This window comes from Gordionus sp. m RMFG-2023, chromosome 1, assembly GCF_954871325.1.
Source record: "Gordionus sp. m RMFG-2023 chromosome 1, tfGorSpeb1-WG-v2, whole genome shotgun sequence".
In the NCBI taxonomy this organism is placed as follows: domain Eukaryota; kingdom Metazoa; phylum Nematomorpha; class Gordioida; order Chordodea; family Parachordodidae; genus Gordionus; species Gordionus sp. m RMFG-2023.
The window spans coordinates 72,141,195-72,167,812 of record NC_088775.1 but is presented as its reverse complement, the minus strand read 5'-3'; the positions used below and the strand labels follow the sequence as shown (position 1 = coordinate 72,167,812).

The 26,618-nt window shown below is 28.8% G+C and overlaps 1 protein-coding gene across 1 annotated transcript in view; it reads right to left on the bottom strand.

Moving 5' to 3' along the window:
- The window catches only part of LOC135929493 (homeobox-like protein HDP1), a 53,731-nt gene that overhangs the window by 9,279 nt on the left and 17,834 nt on the right, over positions 1–26,618 (bottom strand). The window contains exons 13-14 of the mRNA XM_065466103.1: positions 604–1,256; positions 34–404 (exon numbers count right to left, since the gene is read on the bottom strand). Coding sequence (XP_065322175.1) covers positions 34–404; positions 604–1,256 — 1,024 coding nt within the window. The remainder of the gene's footprint in view (positions 1–33; positions 405–603; positions 1,257–26,618) is intronic.

The window sequence follows — 26,618 nt, the reverse complement described above, 5'->3', positions numbered from 1 at the left end:
ATGATCACCTAGTATTTAATTAGAAACATATACCTCGAATTAATTTCTTCTGCCGCGTGATCTTTGTGCCGATCAGATTCAGTGGCTTCATTATCCGCTTCTAACGGTGGGTAATTCTTGTACTTCAAAGGGGAATCCTCTTCGGATGACGATGCGCGATTTATTAAGTAACCAGTATTTACGTTTTCCGGGTCTTTGTGTTGGTCGTTTACGGAGTCGTAATATCGATTTCCACCCACGAGGGTATTTGTCGACAATTTAAGAGAGGAATTGGAAGGTTTATAAGGCTTTAGGGACCGGTCAATTTTCGGAAAATTAGAGAGGGTAGAAGAGGAGGAATAATCTTGAATATTCACCGCTTTATATTTCGGCTGATAATCTGGTGAAAACAACGAATGTCCGTTCTAGAAGTAGAATGCGTGTTCAATAAAAAATGTATAATGTTAATAAAATTCATATTAGATTTAAAACCAGTGAAGGTTAGCCGATTTTTTCATTAAAAAAATTAGGATTGTGGAGCGGTCTAAACCGCTCTGGTTACCTTCATTATTTAAAATAATCTAGCGTGAAAAAAAAGACGTAGTATCATTTCATTAAATTAACTTTGGTATGTTTGACTGGATGATTATCATCCTTAATACATTCATTCTGATCATGACCCAAGGAGATTTTCAATTTGTTAAAATATTTTATGCCGGCATCTAAGTTGGAAATCTGCTGGGGCCTACTCCCACAATCGAAATCATCCGTCCCCAATAACGAATTGGGGAGTACTATTGAATGGCAAGTGTTAAGCAAATCGGGATTAGATCTGGTTCTGCAAAATGGCGAGTTGTTGGTAGGATAGGAAAAACGAGTATAATTGGGGTTATGATTTTGGTAGTTTATATGATAAGCAGTGTTGAATTGAGAGTTGATAGAATTATTCTCGTTCCCAAAAGTGTTGTAATGAGGATTTGATATGGGTATTTCCGGTTGCGCGTAATTAGATGAGTTTAAGTTATTATCGCGTCTGCGGTCAAGAACATCTGTATTATAATTGGGACTAAAATAATTAATATTAGTTAAATAGGGATCATATTTGTAAGGAACCGCCTGGCTATTTACGTAGGGACTAGCGTGATAAGTGTATTGTGAAATTTTGGCGTCGTTATTGAGAAGATAAGGTGCGGACTGGATCGGAACATTATATGGCATTTGATAGCTACTCGCTTCATTTATATGGATATCGTTTAATGGGGGGATATTTGGGAAATCTTTTATTAATATTTATTATAAATATATTTTTGAAAAATATATAGAGAAGTAAAATGACCTTTATAAAACCAATATATTATCATAAATTATAAAAAAAAGGATCTTAAAAATACATAATATAATATGGAGAATATTTAGAGCAAAGTAAAAAATAAAAATTTATCGTATAATATTTTTTAAAGCTCATTTTAATGGCTATTGTTTATGTGTAAGGAAATGTATAACTATTTTTGATCTTATATATTATTATATACCTTTAATAAATTCAACATATATATAAATTTACTGGCATAAAAGCAAAACTATTAAAAAATTTATTTATTTTGCAGCATCCATCCGAAATTATAGTGAAATGAAGGATAAAATAATATAAATGCAATAAAAATAACCGATCAAAATAAGTTATTGATGCGGTCAAATCCAAAATTTATTATATTATTATCTTTTTATAATACAATATATTATGTTGATCTTAAAATGGAATAAAATATTATTCGTGTGTTCATAATTTCCAGAGTTGTCAAAGTATCTAGATACAAAAATGTGGTATCTGTGCTAGATACACTTTGATAAAAAGTATTTGTATGAGTTATATCCATTTTTAAATACACTTTAATATAATTTGGGTTCAAAGATTGAATTTCCTTGGCCAATTTATAAAGCCAATTATTATAAGTAAGAGAAAAAAAACCTGGCTATTAACAAATAATATACTTTCCTTCTTATTAAATTAAATCATAATGGAATTTTTATTTATAGTGGATACAAATTTATTTATTTTAAACGACTCTTAATTCAATCCCACAACTTAAAAAAAAATACAATTTATAAACGAAAAAAATAATAAAAATACAATTATTTATTTATTACGATTCATTTAATAGTCAGGTTTTTTTCTTACTTATAACGTGTCCCACCAAAATAACTCCTAAGCATCTCCCAGACTCCTGAACATCTCCTCCAAATCCGAATTGGTCAGACAACATTCCAACTAGTCTTCGAAAATTCCTTCTGATCCAATTCCATTATCTCTCCGACCTCTTCATTTTCTGTCATTACTTCCCTGAGCTCTCTATCCCAACCGTTTGGCTTGATAATTAGCCGGCTATCTATCTCGGTTTCATTGACGGATCCAGCTACATTCTCATCTCTTGTTAAGTTGATTATGTGCAAACTATTTGATTTTATTCTCCTTGTAACGGTTGTCCCGGTTATTCCAATCTCTTCTCCAGGTGCAACTGACCCTTAATTATTCCCGCGCATTTCTGCTATAGATCTTTGATTGTTAGCTGCTATGTATGGGTGACCTTCCGCTTGCCTTTCTGGACATCAGTTTACCCTACGTCAGAGGGAGTTACATCTATAACATCTAATTCGCCGTCTCTCTTCATGTGGTTCTCCGGCTCTTTGACCGCGCATCCTTATAATAACCCCTTGTGGCGAACCAATGCTTATTCGAATCTCTATATCATTCATATACCGTCATTAATTTGAGAGTATATTCTCAATATTTCTCCTATTTTTATTTCCGGTACTATTCTACCTCTTACATGTGTAATTCATGGGCAAATATGCCGCATAAAGACAAAAAAGTGCATGATCGAGAGCTATACAGCCACGGGAGCGAATACACGTAGACCTTTTTGATTTTGGACGCTAATGGGAAGAGTATGAAGAAGTGAGGGGATTGGAGACTCAAGTGATAGTAAAAACATTAAAGAATCTATGGACCCGGTTCGTGGTGGTAATAATTGTATGGGACAAGGGGTGCAGCCTTCGTAATTAGGCATCTCAAAGTATTTTGTGCAGAAACTGGGACAGACTAATTTTAGCCCCGCCATATCACCCGAACTCGAATGGTCAGGCGGAGAGAATGGTGGCAATGGTCAAAAATTGGTTTCGAAAGGCGTAGTGTGGTGAAAGAGAGATTTGGGTAGCAGTAGCTTATTCAAAAAATAGTCGGAAGGGAGAAAAACAGTCCTCAGAGAAAAAATTCACTGGGCAGCAAACCCGAATTTTATTTGATTCACTGAAAAAAACTCTGGATTAAGCGGTAGACAGCTAAGACGTCGGAATTCATGGTAAAACAGACGGTGTGGGCAAGGATATTTGGAAGAACTAAGAAATTGGTGTCTAGGGTGTTGAGAATATTGGAAAATTATGTCGGGTGAGATATGCCGATGGAGGAGTTACGCACCGGGACCAAATACGTAAGAGGGTAATCCCAGAAGATTGAGATCGGTTCCAGGTACTGACTTTTAACCATCGTAAGTATTAAAGAATTTGCTAATGATTGGGGGAGGGGGAATCTAATGGAGCGACCTAATATGAATAAGCTTAATATTGGCCCAAGTTATGGATATGGTTATTACCAACACCGACGCAAAGCTTATCTGCGGCTACAAACGGACAAAAATGAACAGACTTAGGGAACTAAGGAGCCCACGATATTAATATATCAGTAATAGAGCTAGAACTATGAGAGGAGAATGAAGGAAAAAGTTATCATCGATGGATGACGAGTAAGTTAGTATACCCAAGAGGTAGAACAGTACCGGGAATAAAAATAGCAGAAATAGTGATAATATACTTATTCTCAGTTAATGACGACTCATAAAGTGTGGCATATGAGTGATATAGAGATTCGAAAGAGAATTTGTCCACGACTAGATGGGATTTTCTGAAGTTTATAGTCCACCTGTCGGTGAACCACAGGATATATTTTAGATGTAACTCCCACCGACACAGTGAACTGATGCCCCGAAAGGCAAGCGAAGATTTGGGACGACGTCAAAGCCGAAGAGGGTCACCCATGCACTTTGTAGCAGGTACCAATCGGAGGCCTGTGGCAGATGCGCGGGAATAATTATGGGCCAGTTTATCCTTGAGAAGAGATTGGAATTACAGGGACAATCGTTGCAAGTGGTATAGAATCGAATAGTTTGCAGATAGACTTAACGGGAGATGAGGATGTAGCCGAAGAATCAGCTAAGATAGATAGCGGGCTAACCATAGAGGTTGTAGACAATGGAAATTGATTTGAATGAGGAAATTTGGAGGATGGTCCGACCGATTATATTTAGAGGAGATATTCGAGAGCCTGTGGGAGGGGGGGGGTACATAGGAGTTATGTTAGTGGGACATGTTATAAGTAAAAAAACGTGACTATTAATAAATAAATAATAGTAATAAATAAAGACATTTGTGTTAACGTTAAGGCTGTGTCCTAAATCTAAAAAATCTCTTATCTTATCTTGCACGTTGGTCATAGACCTGCCAAAAGCGAACGTAAATTATATGAAGGCCTATCTTTCATATAATTATGCCAGTTTTTTTCTCAGGATACCGACAAACCTTTAACCCAGATGAAACTAAATTTATGAGTGGAACTAACCCAGTACCATTATAGTAAATAATTTGATTTAGAAAAATACTGATTAAAGTCTTCCAAATACAACTGACAAATGTTAATTTATAATTTAATTTAGTTTTAAAAAAAGAAGAAAAAACTTTAAGGGGCCATTAATTTTTAATAAAAAATAACATGTTATTTTATGTTAAAATAAAACATTGTTTTAAATCATTTTTCGCCATTTAAAATTTTTTTCAAAAACAATATGAATATTTATTTGGGTAATTTTTATGAAAAAACTAATAAATAATATTAAAGTATGTTATTTTTCGATTTTATTACCGCTATTTTTTGGGTTTGACTAAACTGCAAATGGTAAGGTAAACTGCAAATGCCAATGCCTAGGTAAAAAATTTTGATATATATTCTATTAATTGGGGTAAGATTCATTTTCTTATGATATGTATAACTTATAAAAATTATATTATTAGATGTAATCAATAGAAAATGAATAGATATTAATAGTTACATTTCCTTTTATCTCATAATAAATAGTTTAAATCTATTAATAGAAATAAATTAAAAATTTTCTTTGTTTTAGTATATTTTAAAATCATATTATATTATTATTTAAAAAGGTGTTTGACTAAACTGCAAATGCCAAGGTAAATTGCAAATGCTTAGGTAAAAATTTTTGACATATTCTCTATTAATTGGAGTGAGTTCATTTTCTTATGATATGAATATCATATAAAAATTATATTATTAGATTTAATCAATAATAAATGAATAGACATTAATAGTTGTATTTTCTTTTATCTCATAATAAATAGTTTAAATCTATTAATATAATTATCTTAAAAAAAGTATTAATATAAAATCGGCTAGTTGGCGTATTATTATTTAATTTTTATCATCTATCCATGAAACGAAAATATTAATTTTTTAATTTGCTTTTAATTATTTTTATCATTCATAAAATTAATCCAATTACTTGCCGACAAACGTGAAAATCATTACAGTCTCTTTGGCCCATCATTGCCTAGAGGTGCAGGATCAAAATTACAAACAATACCTCTCATAGTTTTCTTGCACATTACACAAACCCTCAAACTTGTAACAAGCAATTTTGTAACATCAATTTAAATATTCATAATCCTATATACATAGTTTTGCTAAGAAATTTTAATTTTTATAATACAAATATTCTTATGTTAAAAAATAATATAAAACAATGTCAACAATTTGCAACATCTGTGCTAAACTAATTAAAGTGACAAAGGGCAATCTTTTATATAAACATAGTTACAAAGGGTCAACATGTCCTTCCTCTCAAAAATCTCCAACCAATGAAATTATAACAATACCCAAACCCTTATTAAATATTATTGAGCCTCATCCTCCCCCTATTAACACAGATTTTCTTGAAAGATTTTTTGAATGGAAAAAAGGACCCACTTTAACACATCTACCAAATAAATTTAGAAACCTAATTTTAAATTTTGTTATTAAACTTATCACAAAAGTTAATGATAACTTAAATTGTTTAAAATCATGGGAAGACTTATTAACCTTCTCTCACAAATGTCTTATACGTCCCGCTAACAAAGAGACCCCATTACATGAACAAATAAAATCAAACATTGATAATTTTGACACTATTAAAATGATTAACTACAATCATAATGTTAAAAAGCAAGTAAGATGATATAACACACAAATGCAAAATAATATCAAATAAAATAGATCAAGGTGACATAAGTGGTGCAATTAAACTCATATCCTCAGATAACCATCTTTCTCCTATCAATAAAGAAACATTACAACTATTGAAACAACTACATCCTGAAGCTTCTACAGATAATCTACCACTGTAATTTTTAACAGTGATGAAATAGTCAATGCTATCAATTCTTTCAATAAAAACTCAGCAGGTAGTCTTGATGGTTTCAGACCCTCCTATTTTCAATACTTAATTAATTCAAAAAATTCTTCCCATAGTTCTGTCATCAAGGCTTTAAAAACTTTTTGTAATAACATAATAAATGATGATATTCCAATACAAACTCACCTTTTTGGTGTCCCATTGCAGTAGGCTCCTTTTTCAGAAGATTATTAGCCAACATCGAACACATCAAACATGATGCTGTCAACATATTAAATCCTTATCAACTAGGTTTTGGGATCAAGGGTGGCTGTGAAATAGCGGCTCATACCTTAAGAATTTACTTAGAAAACCCACCACCTGATTCTGTAATATGTAAACTAGATTTCAAAAATGCCTTCAATAGCCTACATTGTACCTCATTTTTAAAATTCTTCTATGAAACTTTTCCCTGTTATTCTAAATTTTTTGAATCCTCATATAGTTTTCAGACGCAAAATTCTTCTATGAAACTTTTCCCTGTTATTCTAAATTTATTGAATCCTCATATAGTTTTCAGACGCCTTTGACATATGGATCTTATCAGATTTTATCCCAAGAGGGCTCCATCAGGACCTCTTCTTTTTTGTTTTGGAATCCATCATCTCATCTACCAAATTAAACAAAATTTCAACCTAGATCTTAATCTATGGTATTTAGACGATGGGACCATCTGTGGCCCTTCAGCTAATGTACTAAGCGCCTTAAAACACCTGGAAATCAATTCCCAAGCTATCGGCCTGGTACTCAACATAAATAAAACAGAATTATGTTGCTTAAACAATAAGCCACAAAAGTTGGAAGGCTACAAAATCATTGCTCCTGACAGCTTAACTTTACTTGGGTCCCCATTAGCTAATGCGACCAAGTCGGAAGATTTTCTCCACAAAATTTTTAAAAGCGTTTACAGTATGGAGCACATTCTAAGTCTCCTACCAGCTCATCAATCTTTATTTTTAATTCGCAAATGCCTGTACATACCTAAATTTATGCACATTTTTCGATCATCATCTTTTTTCAAAAACAATGAATTCATATTTAAAATTCAGGATAAATTTAAAATATTTCTGGAAAAAATTTTAAACATAAATTTAAACTCATTAAATTGGTCACTTGCTCAGCTACCTTCTAAATTAGGCGGTTTAGATTTTTTTCCACTCAATCTTTTATCCTTATCACCATTCGTATCATCTAGATTATCTAACAATTCTATGATTCCTGGCTTCATATGCCCTACCGATCGTTTATTAGATGATGCTATTGACAAATGGAAGGCAAACACACCTATTAACACCGTATTACCATCAATCATCACACACAAAAAATTTTTCACACCTTTAATCTCTAAATACCAGAGAGATATATCAGTCAATCCACCTTTAGATTGCATTCAACTCCTCCAATTATCTGACAGACTTGGTGGTTATGAATGGTTAGAATCACTCCCTAGTCGCAACCTTGGTAATCTCTTATCAGATGAACAACTGAGAGTAACCATTGATTTACGTCTAGGTTGCGATATAGTACAGCCTCATGCCTGCATCAAATGAAAATCACCCGTTGATTCAAAGGGTAGACATGGCTTAAATTGCATTTTTAGTCAAGGGCGACATCAACACCACTCAGCTGTAAACCATATAATAAATAGAAGCTTAACAGCTGCACACATTCCAAACAATCTCGAACCATCAAATTTATCTCAAGTAGATGGTTTAAGACCTGATGGTATGACAACCATACCTTGGGCCCTCGGCAAATCACTCATATGGGACTACACGTGTGTCTCATCATTTCCTTCAAACATAAATTTCAATTTAATAACACAGGCTGAAATTAAAAAGATAAACAAATACAAAAATTTTAAAAACTTTTTATTCACTCCAGTAGTAACTTCTACTAACGGGCATTTATCGCCTTCAACATTTTTGTTTTTAAAAAATCTTGCTAATAAAATATGACTTTTTACAAATGAACTAAGAGAATTCCTTTTTATTCGGCAAAAAATTCAAATAGAAATTTTTAGACACAATTATGGTTCCTTTTTGGGGACTCAATTATAGAATTTTATTTTTAATTATAAATTTATAAATTATAATATTTTTAATTAGGTTTTATGTAAATTAAATAAGATAATATACGTAATAAAGATATAATTACAACAAAAAAAAATATACTAAAGGATTTAAACTCTTTATTATGAGATAAAAGGAAATACAACTATTAATGTCTATTCATTTATTATTGAATATATCTAAAAATATAATTTTTTATGTTTTTTATAGAATAAGAAAATGAACCTCGCTCCAATTAAGAGAGAATATAACAAAATTTTTTACCTATTTTTACCTAAGCATTTGCAGTTTACCTTGGCATTTGAGTTTAGTCAAACCGCTATTTTTTTTTTGTTTTTTTTGTAAAAAAAAATAATAAAAGGACATGTTTAATAATTATATTAATATTCAAAAATTTATGAATTTTGAGGTTTTATTTCAAAACATTTAGGACAAAGCTTAAATCATTGTAAATAAAAAAATAATATAGTAATAAATAAATGTTTTCGTATTAAATCATTGTAAAAAGAAAAAGACATAAATATCGAGAAAAAAAAATTGCATTTGCATTTTCTTTATTTCGTTTAAAAATTGTATTTTTTTTAAATTGTGGAATTGAATAAAGAGTTGTGTAAAATATAAATTTGTATGCACTAAAGGTAAAGCCCGATTAATATATATAAGAAGGAAAGTTGTTCCCCACCACCCTAAATTAAAACCTATTTTAAAATGATTTATTTCTAACTTGATTGGACTTAGATACAAATAGAAGAAAATTTAAATATCACAACTATAACTTTAAAAAAAAATCAAATAAAGGGAGACCGGGGATAGTGTATTCCCGGGGTAGGTATTTCCTTCTCGGATAATTTAAAAATTAATAAAGTTTAAATTTTGAAATTTAAGCCAAATATGTATTTAATAAGGTGCTTAAGTAGGTCCAAAAATGTTTCTGACAAAATTGCTCATGAAAAATTTTAATGCAAATTTAAATTTCAACATACCCAAAGTAACTTTTTAAAATTTTACATTTTCACTAATAACTTTTTTTATAAACGTTGATTGGACTTAATATTAATTCTAAATGATAAAGAAATATATATTTTATCATATATAAAAATATTGAAATAATTTATGGTAACTTAATATTTTAAAATTATATTTTATTAATTGTGAAGATCTGGAACAGGTTTTGGCGGGGTGCGTATTAGCCATTTTTAAGCAGGGATTATTTTGAATAAAAAAAATCCAACTAAATTTATAAAAACATTAGAAGCCACTAGTTTGTCTAGGACCACTAGTGACAATATGAAGATGATTGACTTTTTTTATAATTATATAACAGATTTAAGTGACAACAAGTCTTCCGGATGACATATGTGATATAGATGAACCCTAAAAAATTTAACATATTCGACAATTTATTTTTATTTATTTACTTAGAATCAAACTTTTATATAAATTTTTTTTTAAAATCTAAAAATAAAGAAGCGATATGCATATGACAAGTAACGTGAAAGGATAGTAGCTACCCCGGGTGTTTCTCATAAAATTTAAATTTTCATTTTTTTATCGCATTAATTAAAAACTAAATGATTTTTTTCTTAACGTAGAGATATATGTAAAGAATAAAATTACGTTTAAACATTTTAGAAAATTTGCTTTGTCTATTTTTTATAGCACTTCAATTTTTTATGGACAATATAACCCCGATCTCCCCTACTTATTAAGCGTTTTTTAGCACCCTATAGAAGATATTATTATGAATAATGATAAAAATTTTGACACTCATCAAATTATGAATAATTTTTCCCAAAATGAGTGTCGAGATTCTTGTATATTTAAAGATTATCTCAATATAAAATTGTTATTCATATACCATACTGTCGTCAAGTACCCCAGTATAATGATTAGTAATGCTAAAACTTTCTTAACAGATAAACGGGGATGTGAAGAAAATTTTGAAAATGTTCAACAATTATTATTTATAAAAATTTAATTATATATTTTATAAATTTATTATTAAAATCTAACAATTATTATTTATCATTTAATTATTATATTTATAATGAGATATCAACCCATAAAATTTTTTAGCTCACTTCAAAATTTGAATTTTAACAAAAGAATCCTAAATTAGGCATTATGTACACCTTATATAAGTATAATAAACATTTCTGTATCAGTTTAATCTATTTAAAAAACTATATTTTAACAACTCCGATAATTTTTATTCGTTACATTTTCAGGTCAGACCTGGGTTTCAAATTTTAATTTTTCAGCCTGGCTCGAGTTTTAACTTTTCAACGGTCGAAATCATAAGAAGTGGCATGAATGTATAAATGATCAATCAGGTCAGGCTTTGGAATGAGCCTTTGTGTCTCTGATTATAACTATTTAATTAAACAAAGCTATGATTAAAAAATAAGTTCGGTTAAAAATGTTAGCTATTTTTTGTATTAAAGAATATGCAATCAGTTAAAAACTATCTAAAAGTTCAACCAATTCCCAAAAAACACTAACTCAACTCAGAACAAGTTTTGACAATACTTATATTAAGGATTGAAATATAATTTTTCCCATGCCACCTGCACCTATAATTTCAGAGTTAATAACAAGTTCACTTTCAATTGAAACTTCTAGGAACACATTATCTTGGAGGTAAAAATATAACCCTCATATGTACTATATAAATTAATTATTCTGATCTTATCTACATCAAAACCCATATATAACAACTTGCCAGCAAATAACTTAACTCCAATGTTTTTGCCTTAGACTCAAAGTAACAAACTTCTCAGGTATTAAACCACCTTCTCATCATTAGCATGAAAGGAATCTGCCCAACCTGTCACAAACTTATTAATTTAAAAAAAGATGACCATCTATACAAACATGGCCCTCCCCTCCCTTGCTCAGGTTCTAATACATTTTGCACAAAACTAATTGAACCCCCAATCTATACCAAACACATACAAGTAAATAACAAATCACTAGAAGAAATTATCTTTATTAAAAAAATACCAACAATAAAACACATCCCATCTAGTGTTAATTAACAAATCAATGATCTAACTAAATTATTTGATAATATTAACAAAGATTTGTCAAATTTAAACCATTGGAATAATCTCTTCACATTCCCTTTCAAATGCCTCTCAATCCCAAAAGATAACAAATCTACCTCACTACCTAACCTAATTAAAGACAGACTTAAAAATTTGGAAAATTTAACACTCCCAATAATTCTAATGAAAGTTTTAGTAATACCTGCAAATTTCCAAAAAATAAATGAAGGTGACATTTGTGGTGCATAAAAATTAATCTCTTCACAAACAAAACTTGCCCCATCTAATGACGAGACCCTTAAAAACCTAAAATCCCTTCATCCTCGTGCCTCTTAAACTGGCTTACCAAACCCACCACTCAATATCCCACCATTCATAATTACAAACCAAGATATTCGCGATACAATAAGTGAATTTAATAAATTTTCAGCAGCAGGCCCGGATGGCTATAGACCTTCTTACTTCCAAACATTTTTAAAATCTCATAATTCCAATAATTTTTTTAACTCACCTACCACCTTCCTTAATAATATAACTACTAAAGATATTCCCACATTAGCTCATCAAATTATATTTGGAGCTAACTTGATAGCTTTTGAAAAACCTAATGGTGGAATCCGCCCAATTGCAATCGTTTCATTTTTCAGACGCCTGATAGCAAAAATTATAGCAAAAAAAATAAAATCCAATACTCATTCCCTGCTTGGCAAATACCAATTAGGATGCGAAACAAAAGGAGGCGTAGATATAGACTCTCACTGCCTTCGAATCTACCTCCAACATCCACTAAAACTCCGTTTTATGTAAAATTGATTTTAAGAACGCTTTCAATACAATATCACGTTCTTTGGCACTCGAATCTTTTTTCGATAATTTCCCCCAATATTCGCGCTTCATCTGCTATAACAATAGCACCCCCCCCCCACATCTTTAATGATAGCGTTATATACTCTGAAGAGGGAGTACAACAGGGCGACCCCCCTCGGACCTATTCTTTTCTGCTTAGCTATCCATAATATGATGAAAGATCTTAAATCTGATTTTGATCTCGACCTAAACCTATGGTACCTTGATGATGGCACCCTTTGAGGTAATCCACATGAAATACGCAAAGCCCTTAACTACCTTGAAAGAGAATGCCCTAAAATAGGTTTAGAATTAAATAAAACTAAAACTGAAATTTGCTTTCTCAACCCCGAGATTCCCTTATATTTATTTAAAGAATACACAATCATCGAAAAAGATGATATCCAACTATTGGGCTCCCCATTAATTAATAATAATATATCAGAAAAAAATATCGATAAAACTTTTTCTGAGATCAAAACTTGGAAAAGTTTATCAACCACATTCCATCGCACCAGCTTTTTTACTTATTAAAAAAGTGTTTATATCTTCCCAAAATCTCACATCTCTTCCACTCATCCTCATCATTTACCTCTTCAAAATTTTTCATTCAACACAATATCCGCTTAAAGTCCTTTATAGAAAGAATCCTCGACCTATCATTATCAGACTTTAATTGGCACCTAGCCCAATTACCCGCTAAACTAGGTGGTATCGACTTGATTCCTTAGAACTACTTTCCCTTTCTCTATTTATATCAAATCGCCTATCGTTCAATTCTGCGATCTGTTCATTGATAATTCCCCATGATGATCTTCTTTCAGCAGCAATAGAAAGATGGAATCTTTTAACCCCATTCGGTTATACATTTCCTACCGAAATCTCTAACAATATCATCGACCCCCTAATAAAAAAATTACAAAATAGTATTAACCCTACCGAAATCAGCGATATACAACTATTACAAAACAACGATAAATACGGCGGGCATGAATGGCTCGAAGCACTTCCAAGCCAAACCTTATATAATCTCTTAACCTATGACCAACTGAGAGTTACTATAGGCTTTAGACTAGGATGCTCGCTTACACATTCACACTCTTGCCACCAATGTAGCCTACCCGTTCAACCTAACGCCAGACACGGTCTAAACTGCACCCGTAGCCAAGGATGCCATCTCCGGCATAAAGCAATTAATAAAATCATACATAACCCTTTTAATAAGGATAAAATTCCCAACATACTTGAACCTACCAACCTCTCATTACAAGACGGCCTTAGACCCGACGGCTTAACCTGTACCCCTTGGTCCAATGGGAAATCCCTTATTTGGGATGTAACCTGCGTATCATCTTTTCCTTCATCAATTAACACAAACCCTCTTACTTGTGTGGAAAATAAAAAAATTAATAAATATTCAAAATTAAATAACTTTATATTTCAGGCAATAGTCATTTCAACTAACCGCAATTTTTCACAGTCTACATATATTTTTTTAAAAACTTTATCTCGAAATTTTTTTAGCATAACAAACGAAAACCGCGAATCTTTATTTCTTAAACAAAAACTTCAATTAGAAATTTTTAAACACAATTATACTTGCTTTTTAGGTACATTTTCATCATAAAATTAAGCTCTTTTTAGAGCCTTCGATACTTTTAATATATATTTTTATTTAGTCATTTTATAAATTTTTACATATTTTTATATAGTTGTTTTAATATATATCAATATCAAAATTTTTACATATTTTTATATAGTTGTTTTAATATATATCAATATCAATTTAAAAAAAATTCATATAATATAGAATCACGATTTTACATATGATGATAGCAGACGATCTCGAAAAATATGTTTACATTTTTCATTGCACAATAAATTTAAAAATTTTAAACAATTTAAAATAAGTTATTAAAATTATGTTGATTAATACTAGTACATTTTTATTTCACAAAGTAACCAAGCTTTTGATCAATTTATAAATTTATTCACCGAAATAGTTGCTCATATTTTAAAAAAAGACAGAGAAGGATCGGACAAGTTTTTATCTCTGCCAAAAAGATTCACAGATTAAAATCGTCAAATTATCAGGTTCCTCTATAATACCTAATAGAATCAAGTAAAAAAGAGCCAATTATCCAATAATATCTTATCTAATTATAATGATTAAATGTATAAATCCTTTCCTGCTTATTATTAAGAAATCCTATTTATACTATATAGAAGTCTCCTAATGTGTCCCTTAAATAAATAGTGTCGTGTAAAAATGCTAAATAAAATCAGAATCCATATTATAATTTAAAATAGGAATAGGTTAAGGTCTTATAAGCTTGTGGACACATTAGGGGTTAGCTTAAGCCTATGCAATAAAGATGGGTGTCTATATTAGATATGGAGAAATACTCATTTTATTAAACACCAAACCCACTACATTTGGTAAAATCTAATGATACTTTGGGCCAGGGCCGTCACTAGTATTTGCAATCTCAGTGGGCTCAACTAAAAAAAATTATGGGGAGTTTCGCCCCCATACTCCCTATATTGTGGGCCTTTGGCTTACTTTTGCCCGGCCTTGGCCGGGTTTTATATTAATATGTTATATTTTTTAATAGAAATCTGCAAACTCTTAACAATTATTCTGAATTTCATATTAGTCATTTATTATGCATACAAATAAGAAGGTAAAACAATACAAGGCATTTGCAAAGATAATATTTTTTAATACAAAATATTTATCCATTTATTACAATATTAATTGCAGATATAAAAAAAAATTTTGTAGAAAGAATTTAATGGTTTTAAAACCACACAAGACAATATAATTCTTAGCAACCAACATTGACAAAAGGTCATTAAACTAATATAACGTTCATTTTAGAGAATGTTTTATATAATTGTAATAAGGAAAAATCTGTAGGCCTAACCAAATCAATAATTTTAGAAGAAGAGAATATAAACGACTAATCAAATCTAAAACTATATTGTGGTTAGACCTAGATGACAGTATGGAAGCTAGATAAGTAATCGAGAAATTATTGTCAGATATTAAATTTCTAAAAGATTATCTTCCATTTTTAATGATATATAAACGACTAGACAGTTATTGCTCATCTAAATTATGCAATCAAATGCTCTAAGCAGCAGGGGCAATAATCTTAAATTACATAGCCACACAAATAATAGATGCTGATTAATTTGCAATCATAGCCATGACACTCACGATGTAAACTCATATCAGAATTTATTATGTTATATAAATTGATAAAACAAAAACACTAAAAATTTTTAGAAGAAATAATTATACAAATATATTGCAGCCTTGAGTTATTTACACGGTAAGAATGCCAATTAGAAATTAATCATTTTGCAACTATAAAATAAGGACTAGAGTGATATGATGAAAGCAATTAAGATTTTATATTATTGTCGCCCACCTCTAGTTGTACATTATATCTTAAAATAATAGTAGTTTGTAATAATATCAAAAATATACTCGTATTAAAAATTTAACTCAAAACTGTTTTACAAAGAAGGAAAAATAGCTGTCCTAATAACACATAAAAAAAGAGAAGCTAATAAGATTACAACCATTAAGGGATGAATAATAAGATGTTTAATTTTTAACAATATTTTTTTAATTATTTATCATGAAAAGCATTTAGTAAAGTTTATTAAAATATTGTACTGCTGTAAACATTTCTAAAAAAATCGAATGCGTTCGCGTTCAACGTTCATTAACAAAAATCGAACGCGTTCACGTACAAGTTCATGTTCAAAAAAAAGGAACGCGTTCACGTTCATAAAACCGTTCAAAATTTTATGATAAATTTTTTTTAAATTAAATTTAATATAAATAAACTTATATTTTTTAATACAATATATTTTAGCCATGTAAAAAATAATATAGTTTTATTTTGATAATATAATATAATATAGCGAATAAAAAGATATTTTTATTTATAAAAAATGTTTCTTATTAAATTTTAATAACAATTGTTTTCAAAATATCTATCTGATAGACAGGAACACTTGGCAGTTAATACGGCATTAGCTAAACTAAAAACGCGCTCTACAGGGGCAGATGAGGGGATTGCGGTTTTATACTTAATAAACAGTTCTTTTAACGTGGAGAATTAATTAAAAACATATTGTTTTGTTATTTGCAAAAAATTGAGATAAGTTATCCTCCTCCAATCCATTCTCTACTCTCGAGAAAAAAAAGGATATCTCGAAATTAAAACAGTTCTCTAGGGTTTTCAAAGCATTTTTTTCAATAACGCTATAAATCTTTAATAGGTTCGTTCTATGGAAGTTTAATCCATGGCCATTGAAGTTTGAATGCTGGATGTATAATTGCAGAAAGAACATATTGATCCTTATATATATGTTCAAATCTTTAAAAAAATAAAATATATGTAATTAATTGAGAGTGATAGGTTTAATATTTATTAATTCCATTTATACGGCGTCTATCAATGGTTGACCATATTTAAGGCCACTAATTTTTTTAATTTTAAAATAACTATCGGTTTGTTGGGGTCAAATATCTCAAATGCATTATTTCTTCAAATTTAATGATTTAACTTAGTTATATCATATAAAATCAAATGTCGTTTTAAATTGGAACCTGAAGAATTTGACAATATAATACTTTTTGGTCACATTTTACACTTGGTAGTTCCTTCAATATAGGATGTTAATGTAAAACATTTATCATATTTGGCCAAAATGATAATTCATCTGATTATGGATTTTCAGAATCAGATGATGAGGATTAAATAATAATATCCATGCTTATGCTAATCTATTAAATTAAAATATAAACAATAATATTCAAATTAATAAACTATGTGTTACAAAAATTGAAATGTGAAAGGAAATACACAGCCGATTAAAAATATAAATAATACATTTTTTAAAAAAATTCGGAAATATTAAATTTTTCAAATAAATAAAAATAAAAATATTTTTAAAATTGAAACGAACGTTAAATTCGAACGCGTTCGTCATAAAAAAGGAACGCGTTCAGGTTCAAAGTTCGTCAAAAATAAAAGGAACCGCCGTTCATTATTTTTTTCAAAAAAACGAACTTCGTTCACGAACGCGTTCATTTTGAACGCTTCTTTTACAACACTAAAATATTGTAATATATTCATATAACTATCAAATATGTCTGTAAAAGTGGTATTTTACCTAATATTTTGTAACCAATTCTATTAAAATAGAGGATTATCAACTATATGTCTGCATACTTTTTATTAAAGAAATATCTTATAATTGTTTGGATCTTGGAAATATTTTTAGAAAGAGGCATGATAATTAAATTTAAAAATGGATTAATGATTTTGAACTCGGATAATTACAACATTAAATTTGTTAATTTTCAATTAATAAATGATTTTATTTATTTAATTAGGGTTATAAAATAATTTAAAAATCAATTAAGCTTCAAATGTTAATGCTAAATTGATATTTAGACATTATGATTTACATTTTTAATAGAATTTAAATGCAAACTGACATAGTGAAAATATAATCTATATGTTTAATATTAATCTAATCTAATAATTAAAATAGCACTTCATTTAATAAAAATTAAAAATTTAGATAGTCTTAATTATTTTTATAATAAAATCAAATCTATTTATAATACTTAATAGAATTATAAAAGAAATCGTTCAGAGGGCTTTCAAAAAAATTTATTTTTAGTTCAGGGGGATATTAGGGAGCCATTAAAAAAAATTTCTTCGCTTCAGGGAGCTGCTATTCAAATTTTTCAGGGGGCTCGACCCCTGCGAGCCCCCTAGTGACGCTACTGCTTTGGACTAATGAGCAGCGAAGTAGTTAATAAGATTTTTTCGTTTTTACCAAACTACGAGGTTCAGGTGAAATACTTTAATAATTAAATTATATGTACATTTAATTCTGAACTATAGGGCTCTAAAAACCCTAAAATATGTTTTTTATTTAAAAGTTTTTTTAATATCATTATTTTTTTTTAAAAAAATACAAAAAAAATTGTTTCTCAAATCCTGACTTTACCCGAAATTTATAACTAATTTAATATATATATAACAATATATTTTTAAAAATTATATTAATTTATGTGAGACGTTCGGACTAGAGGTCTATTATGGGTAGATTTTTAGTCAACAAAATAAATTTAAGCCACGCTCGCCCATATAAAATTTAAACATGCTCATTCTTCATTCTTTCAATTTTTTAAAGCATCTAAAAAAAATTCAGTTTCAGAACTATATCCCTATAAAAAAGTTTTATAATTTAGGAAATTAGTATATTAAGCATAAAAAAATATTAAATTAAAATTACTGATATAGAATTTATTTAATTCAATAAAATCATAGACCTGCAGACCCGGCCCTAAGCTTGGCTAGGCAGTATTTTAAATACCCAAAAAAAATTAATACCTGGGTCGGACCTGAATTTTTTTTAAAAAAAATACGCAGTCTGGGCTGTATATTTTAAAACTAAATATCACCATTAGCTAAAAATGAAAAATAATATATTCTAAAAAAATACGGGCCGGGCCTGAATATTTTTTTTAATAAAAAAAAGGGCCGTGATAGTTTTTTTTAATAAAAAAAAATCAGGGCCGGGTCGTGCAAAAAGTATTTCTGTAGGTCTCTAAATAAAATATTTATGAAAAAAAATATAAAATAAGATTTATTGGTATTATTTGTTATTATAATGCAAAATAATAATGAATATACATATTCTGGATTCAAACAAGTTCTTCATTGTTCTAAAAATCCTCAAGCAATGTTAATTCCTTGTTCAAAAGGAGCACTATTTGCTGGCATTGCCAATATTTTTTAGCTAATTTTTACAGCTTTGATAAATCTTTTTTTGTTGTGCCCACCAAAGTAGAATATCCGGTTGAAGCATATTCTCTTCCTCAAATAAGATATTTTAATAAAAAGTGAAACCATTAATAATAAATTTTTTTAAATTAATTTAAATTGATTAAAAATTCGAAATTAAACTTAGTAGCCTAAAATCTATCGAAATTATACAAATCAAACTCATTACTTTAAAATTTTTTTTATGTAATTAGGTAAGTAAGGTCCTCTATCCTCCCATCTGTTGTGGCTTAATTTTGACGTGAATGCTATCTATTTCAAGCATTGCATTTTTAATTTAATAACCTTTAAATGAGTTCTTTTTCCTTTAGGGAAACGAGTAAAATCAGATTTTCATCCACGTCGATGTTATATTCTTCCATGCAAATCAAAACCAACATGTTTCGATACATTATTTTACTTAATTAATTTCTTCCGACGACAACATCCTCAGTTGTCGTAACTTTGGTATTAAAAATGTTGAAATTTTATGGAGCATATCTCTTTTAATGTTTACTTAAATGATTTTAAATAATAAAAGTTGAAAATTTTTTAACCCGCCCGCCCATTGTTTAAATAATTTTTAACCCGCTGGCCTCTCGTTCTTTAAAAAATTTTAGCCCGTCCGTTGCAGACCTCTAGTTCGGGCCTAGTACTCACATATTAGTCCGGCCTAGCCGGGCCTAAAATTTTGATCTCTGCAAATCTATAATTTATAAACATACTAAAAAAAAAATATAAAAATATACAAATAAAATGAAATATTTGGTGAAAAGATTTCGTATAATTGAATAATATTTAAGAAAATTACCTCTAGGATAAGAAAGTCCCAGGAAATTTAAATTTTTTTTATCAATATTAATTTCAAACTTATGACCAACAAGCTTAATAGGATATTCATATCTATGCTACAATAAATATAGCGTTAGAATTCCATGTTATTATAAAAGTTAAAAAAAATATATATACGATTCTATTTAAAGAAATGTCAATCAAAATTCTACATAATTAATACTATAATGAAAAAATTAATTTAATAATTAAGAAAAAAAGGTAAGGAGGTTCTTAAATTATAATATATTATCTTTAGTTTATGGGGGAAAAATTCATTAATCCTAAGACACATGCCTAGTCAAAACGAGGGGCGTGGCGATGACCCCCCCCCCTACTCAATTTTCAGAAAAAAATATTGAATGCTTAGAATTATTTTTCAATGTTTTGATAAAAAACTGAAATATCTAGAAAAAATTATTATTTCTCAGATATCTGAAACAAAACGCTTAGATTAAAAAATGAATCGCTCTGAAAAATATATGAAATGCTTAGAATTAATTTAGTACTTTTGATTTTAAGAATTTGTTTATGAATAAAAATTTTCAAAAAATATCGGCCTCTTCCAGTTTCTTCTAAGCAAAAATCATTGGTTATATAAGGGCCCATTTTAAAAACTAAATCATTTGTTTTATAAATATCGTAATGGTTAGGTGAAATTGAGATTGAACTAAAAGAGTAGTTTTGATTTACTAATTTTAATTTAATGGGGGGGGGGGGGTATAAAGTTTAGATAATAAATTTCGCATTAGCCTTCCCTTTAACCATTTTTGTGCTATTTTATTATTTTTTATTCATTCGCGCTTTATTATATATTTAGCCTAAGGCACGCCGTTATAGCTTTTGTTTCGCTTATAAATGGTTACTGTTTATTGACTGGAAAGACTGGTGGAGTACTAATCATGCATTACATTAGTAATCTGCATCGGACGTAATTTTTCGGGCCAGGACCGAAATTATTTTAAAAATGTTTTGCCGACCCGGCCCGAGCCCAAAATAAAAAAATTTGCCGAAATTCATTTTTATAATTACTCAAAATAAAAGATATATGTTATATGGCTTCTAGTTTCTATAAATAAAATCAAATATTTTTATTTCACATAAAAAAATTCAACATAAAATTGATAAATTTAGATATATTTAACAAAAATTTCAAGGCCGGACCCGACCCGCCCCGAATTTTTTAAAAAAATATTAGACACGACCCAGCCCGAACCCAAATTTTTTTTAAAAAATAGGCCCGGCCCGAAACCCCTTAGGGCCGGGCCTACTTTTGCAGATCTCTACATTACATATTATATATTGGCACACCCATTTCTATATTTGTTCTGGCATAATGCCAATCTTAACAATTTTTTCTTATTTTGTCAATAGCGTTTTTCCTATAAACTATCTATAAAATGGGTTGAAGTACTAAAATACACTAATTATAGATAAAAATTAATTTCAAAATTTATGCTTTCAAAAATTTGGCTGACTTCATGCTAACGTGATATTATAGTTATTATTTGGCTAATAATTTCATTACTTTTTTGTGGTTGGAGAAAATAATTAAAAAATAAGGCCCTAAATATTAACAACAGATATTAAGAACTTCTACATTCTCCTTTCTGGCATGATGCCAATTTGTTCTTATTTTACCAATAATTTTCCCTTAAAATCAGCTACAAAACAGATTAAATCAATAAAATAGACTAAATAAGAAATACTTAATGTTTGAGGAATTAATAAATACTAGTCAGGTACTCCATAATAGCGCAAACTAAATATTTAGTTATTCTATATTTTCTATTCTGGCTTAATGCCAATTTTTCTTTTTTGCTAATATCTGTTTTTACTTATACTATCTACCAAAACAGATCAAATTAATATATAATGAAATTTTTAGAATAAATGCATTCAGCCATTTTTAATAAGGTTGACTAAAATTTTGTTGCTAATAATTTTTTGCTATATATTGGCTACGCTACTGGTTAATGCACTAGGCACTAATAAAGCACAAAATATTGGCATACATTTTATAATTAGTTATTCCAATTGTTCCGCCAATGAAACCCCACCAAAAAAAATTTGCGCAGATAAATCCTGTCTACTCCTCCAAGTATAGAAGAAGTATGTCTTGCAGCTTCAAACTATAGCTCATAGATAACCAAGGTAGACGACCATTGATAATGACCAAAAATTAAGAAATATTGTAAAACCAAAATCATATCTATAAAAAAATAATTTATATAATAACCTTGGTTGATAAGGCATTTTATTATTTTTTAAACCATATAATGATAACCTTAATACAAATAAAGTATTTTCAAAAAAAATTAATAGTAATTGTATTTCTTTATAAGCATTGTGGTATAAAATTTTTAATTAGCAATATACTCTTTTTCCAGATAAGTTAAATTTTTGTAATTTTAAGCGTGCCATAGGGACAGGCTAGTTATATGTACTAGAAGGCAATTCCCCAAGTTTCATATATATTCTTTATTTTGTAGCCCAAAATTAAACATGTTTATAACATATGTGTCAACAGCTATTTCCCCCAATAACGAATTTCAAATCAGCTCACATGAGGGAGGGAAGGGGGGTAAACTTAAAACAGTAATAGTCTAAAAATAATTCAAAAATATTTATTTCGATATTATTACAAATACATTAAGCAAGACAACTTCTAGTTTTATGTAAGCTTATAATCCCAAAAAAATCAGTCCATATATGATTTCCGACCCATCAAATGATTTCGCTTTTATATTTTTCAGCTGCATTTCATGTTTTTCGAAAAAACCTAAGATAAAGTTGTCTTTATAATTTTCTTTCTTTTATTTTTCGACCTTCGTCCAGGGTTGGGCAAATTTTCAAAAATGTGTATTCTAATATAAACACACAAAAAAGTATTTGAATATACATAAAAATATTATTTGAACAAATGCATTTAAAATATAAATACTAAATACCCACAAAAAAAATTTCAAATAAGGTATTTAAATATAAATACTTTGATGAATACTTTCTGTCAGTCGATTTTTATAGTATCAATAATGATTTTTTTATTATTTACCATTTTATAAAATTTTATGCAAATTATCATCGTCTAATCAGAATTAAGAATAAAAATTAAGACGAGGATTTACCTTCATGGTTGTCTAATGGAACTATGCTTGGTTCTGACATTTTAAAAAAGCCTTTAGCCAGGAAATTTAAGGGAAAATTGTCCCCATATAAAGTCATAATAATGTAAGTAAAATGATATATTAACAACAATAAGTAATCTAAAATCACCTGTCTTGATTAATATAAAAATTTATTCATATTTATTTATATGACTCAGTCTTCATTATTACATAACTTAAACTTGATTAATAAAATAAATGGGAAAGTAATTAGGAGGAAAAATAGATACATGTATGATATATATAGTTATTTAGATACTTTTAAATGGGTAATGAAATTCCTGGAGTGCTATTGTTAAACGGTTCGATTTGAGTAGATTTTTAAAAACGGCTAACTGAATATTTTATCTAAAAAAGTAAAACGCAAGCCTGAAAATTTTGCTCATAGATGGCATTAAGGTTTGGACATCTATTTGCTAAATCTAGGCAATATTTTTTGGCTAAAATAAGTTAGCCATTTTAAAAAATAGGCTTAAATAGAGCCATTTAACAAGACTATGCTGGAGAATGAATGAGCTAAATTTATTATTTTAGTTGAGCATAAATTACATTTAGCGTTCAATATACTATTTGAGATTCTAAATAATATATCTATGATGGTTAAATTACATTTGGAAGAGGATGTTGTAACAGATTTCCTGTAAAAATTAATATTAAATAAAAAAAACTCAGCCGAATCTATATTTTATTCGCCAATTTCCCGTAAAGATAAATATTATAATTATAAATATAATAGCTTTATAAAAATAAACTATCCGAACTAATCTATATTTTGTAGGGTTGTGCCGATATTAAATATCGGATCGGGTCGGCACCGATATCTCGAGTTTTCCAAAAATATCGGATCGGGCCGATACCTGTAAAAACCCTGATCCGATCTTTTTACTTTTCTTTTTTTGTTATTTTATATATATTTATTTTACATTAATAATATTTTCTAAATAATTTTTTTTAAACAATGTAAATGCACAACACCTCTTAAATTTTATTTATTTTTTAAAATAGATTTATAGTATTATTTTACAAGTTTTTTTTATAAAAATAGAAAGGAACACCATTTTAAATCTTTTTAAATAATGCCAATTTTATTATTTATACCAGGGTTGCATGTGTTTTATATGGTGATATAATAAAAACAAAAACTATTAAGTGGTATAATAATAAGTTTGAAGTGTTTAAAAAAACAGAAATACCACGTTTATGTATTAAGAAAAAAATTTAACAATTAATAAAAAATTTTCATTTTTAATTACCAAAAAATAATTTTTTAAATTTAAAATGTTTAATAATAATAATAATTTATCCAATAATAGTTTTAGAAATTCTTCTTTATATAATAATAATTCCTTCTTATCTAATCATTACTTTTCCACATCATTTTCGCAATCTGCTATAAGTGCTAATTCTACTATAATAAACCCTATAAATTCACCGGCAATTCAAAACCCAAAAAGAAAATATAATTGCCGGAATAAAGAGAAAATTGACATAGTAACCAAATTGTTATCCCAGCCGGAAATGGAAAGAATGAAAATAAAGGACATTGCCAAACATATTGATATGTCAATAGCCTCGGTTAACAAATTAAGGCAAGAAACTTTTCCAGAGTTAATAGAGGGGCCATTGAAGCAAAATCAAATTCAAAAAAAGGGATGCAAAAAAAAGACACATCCGAAATCGGAAGAAAGGTTATAAATATTTTAATGGATAACAACACCTCGACTATCAAAGATATCATAGAAAATTTGCCTCCAGGTTTCCCAAAAAATGAGGGGACCATCCGAAAATATATTTAAAATAGGATGGTCTAAAAAAATGGCTGGATTAGAGCTCGATCGACGAAATAGACCAGGAGCAATTCGCATTCGCCAGGCTTATTACCTTAAAATACTAAACATTCCTATGGGAAAAATGTTCTTCCTGGATTAAACAGGCATAAACCATGTTGTACCTATGTATGCTTGGGCCCCCTATTCCACCTTCCAAAGGCAAGAATTTTAGTATTTTATGTACAATAGGAATTGGTGGCCTTATAACCTATCGAATTATTAAAGGGCCCTTTAATGGGTTGCTTTTCCTTGACATTATGGATAATGCCGCAATACACAAGCATCTTATTGACAGCTATAAAAATCGAATTGAATATCTTCCGCCACATTCACCTCAATTAAATCCTATTGAAAACTTTTTCGGGGTCACGAAAAACAAATATAGGTCTATACCAAGGCCAAACAATAGAGGTCAAATCATAAATAATGTTAATTCGATATTAAATCAGTACATTCCGTATGATTTTACAAACTTTTATAATCATATGCATGATTTTTTGGAACTTGGTTTTCGGGGACAACCAATCAATTAAAGGTAATATAAATTTATATATTTTAAATATATTTTTATCTTTTCTCTATTTATATAAAAATAAAGATGCCAATTTCGGAACACTCAAAACTAAACGAGAATGCAATTTTAAAATATAATATTTTCTTACAAAATTAAATCATTATGTGTTTGTATTTGTAATTATAGATTTTTATAATATATGTATACAAAATATTCTTTGGTTGATAATTTTTATATTTCGTTCTTCTAAGCGCCTTTCTATAGAAAAAAAAGAACACATTTATCTGCAATATAAGTTAATTACTTTAAAGGTGGGTGATGGCTGATTTTAAGTTTAAATTCTTTAGTGTAAGTCTTTATTTTATGATCAATATTGAGATTTAAGGTTCATAGAACTGAAATAAAGATCATTAAATACATAGTATTATTTTTTGTTGATGATTTATACAATACAGTATTACCACTTATATCTCCAAATCTTCCAAAAAATTAATTTCAAATTACATACGATATTCTAGAAACATTTCATAGGTAAATTCTTATGTTACTTTTTTTTAAAAAATTATTGTAAAAATTTGAAAAAATATTCACTTAAACTATTTTTTTCCTAATATATAAATGTGGTATTTCTGTTTTTTTAAACACTTCAAACTTATTATTATACCACTTAATAGTTTTTGTTTTTATTATATCACCAAATAAAACACATGCAACCCTGTAAATAAAAGAATTTTTTAAAATATGTTATCTGAATTATGGAAATATTTCAAAAGACAAAGATAATTTTGCAAAATGCGTTTCTGCGGAATTCTAATTCACGGGGAGGAATAATGAAAAAGTCATTTAATACTACTAATATCCGTTGTTTTAAATTATTTTAGAAATAAAAAAATTAAATTAATTGCATAATTCGATT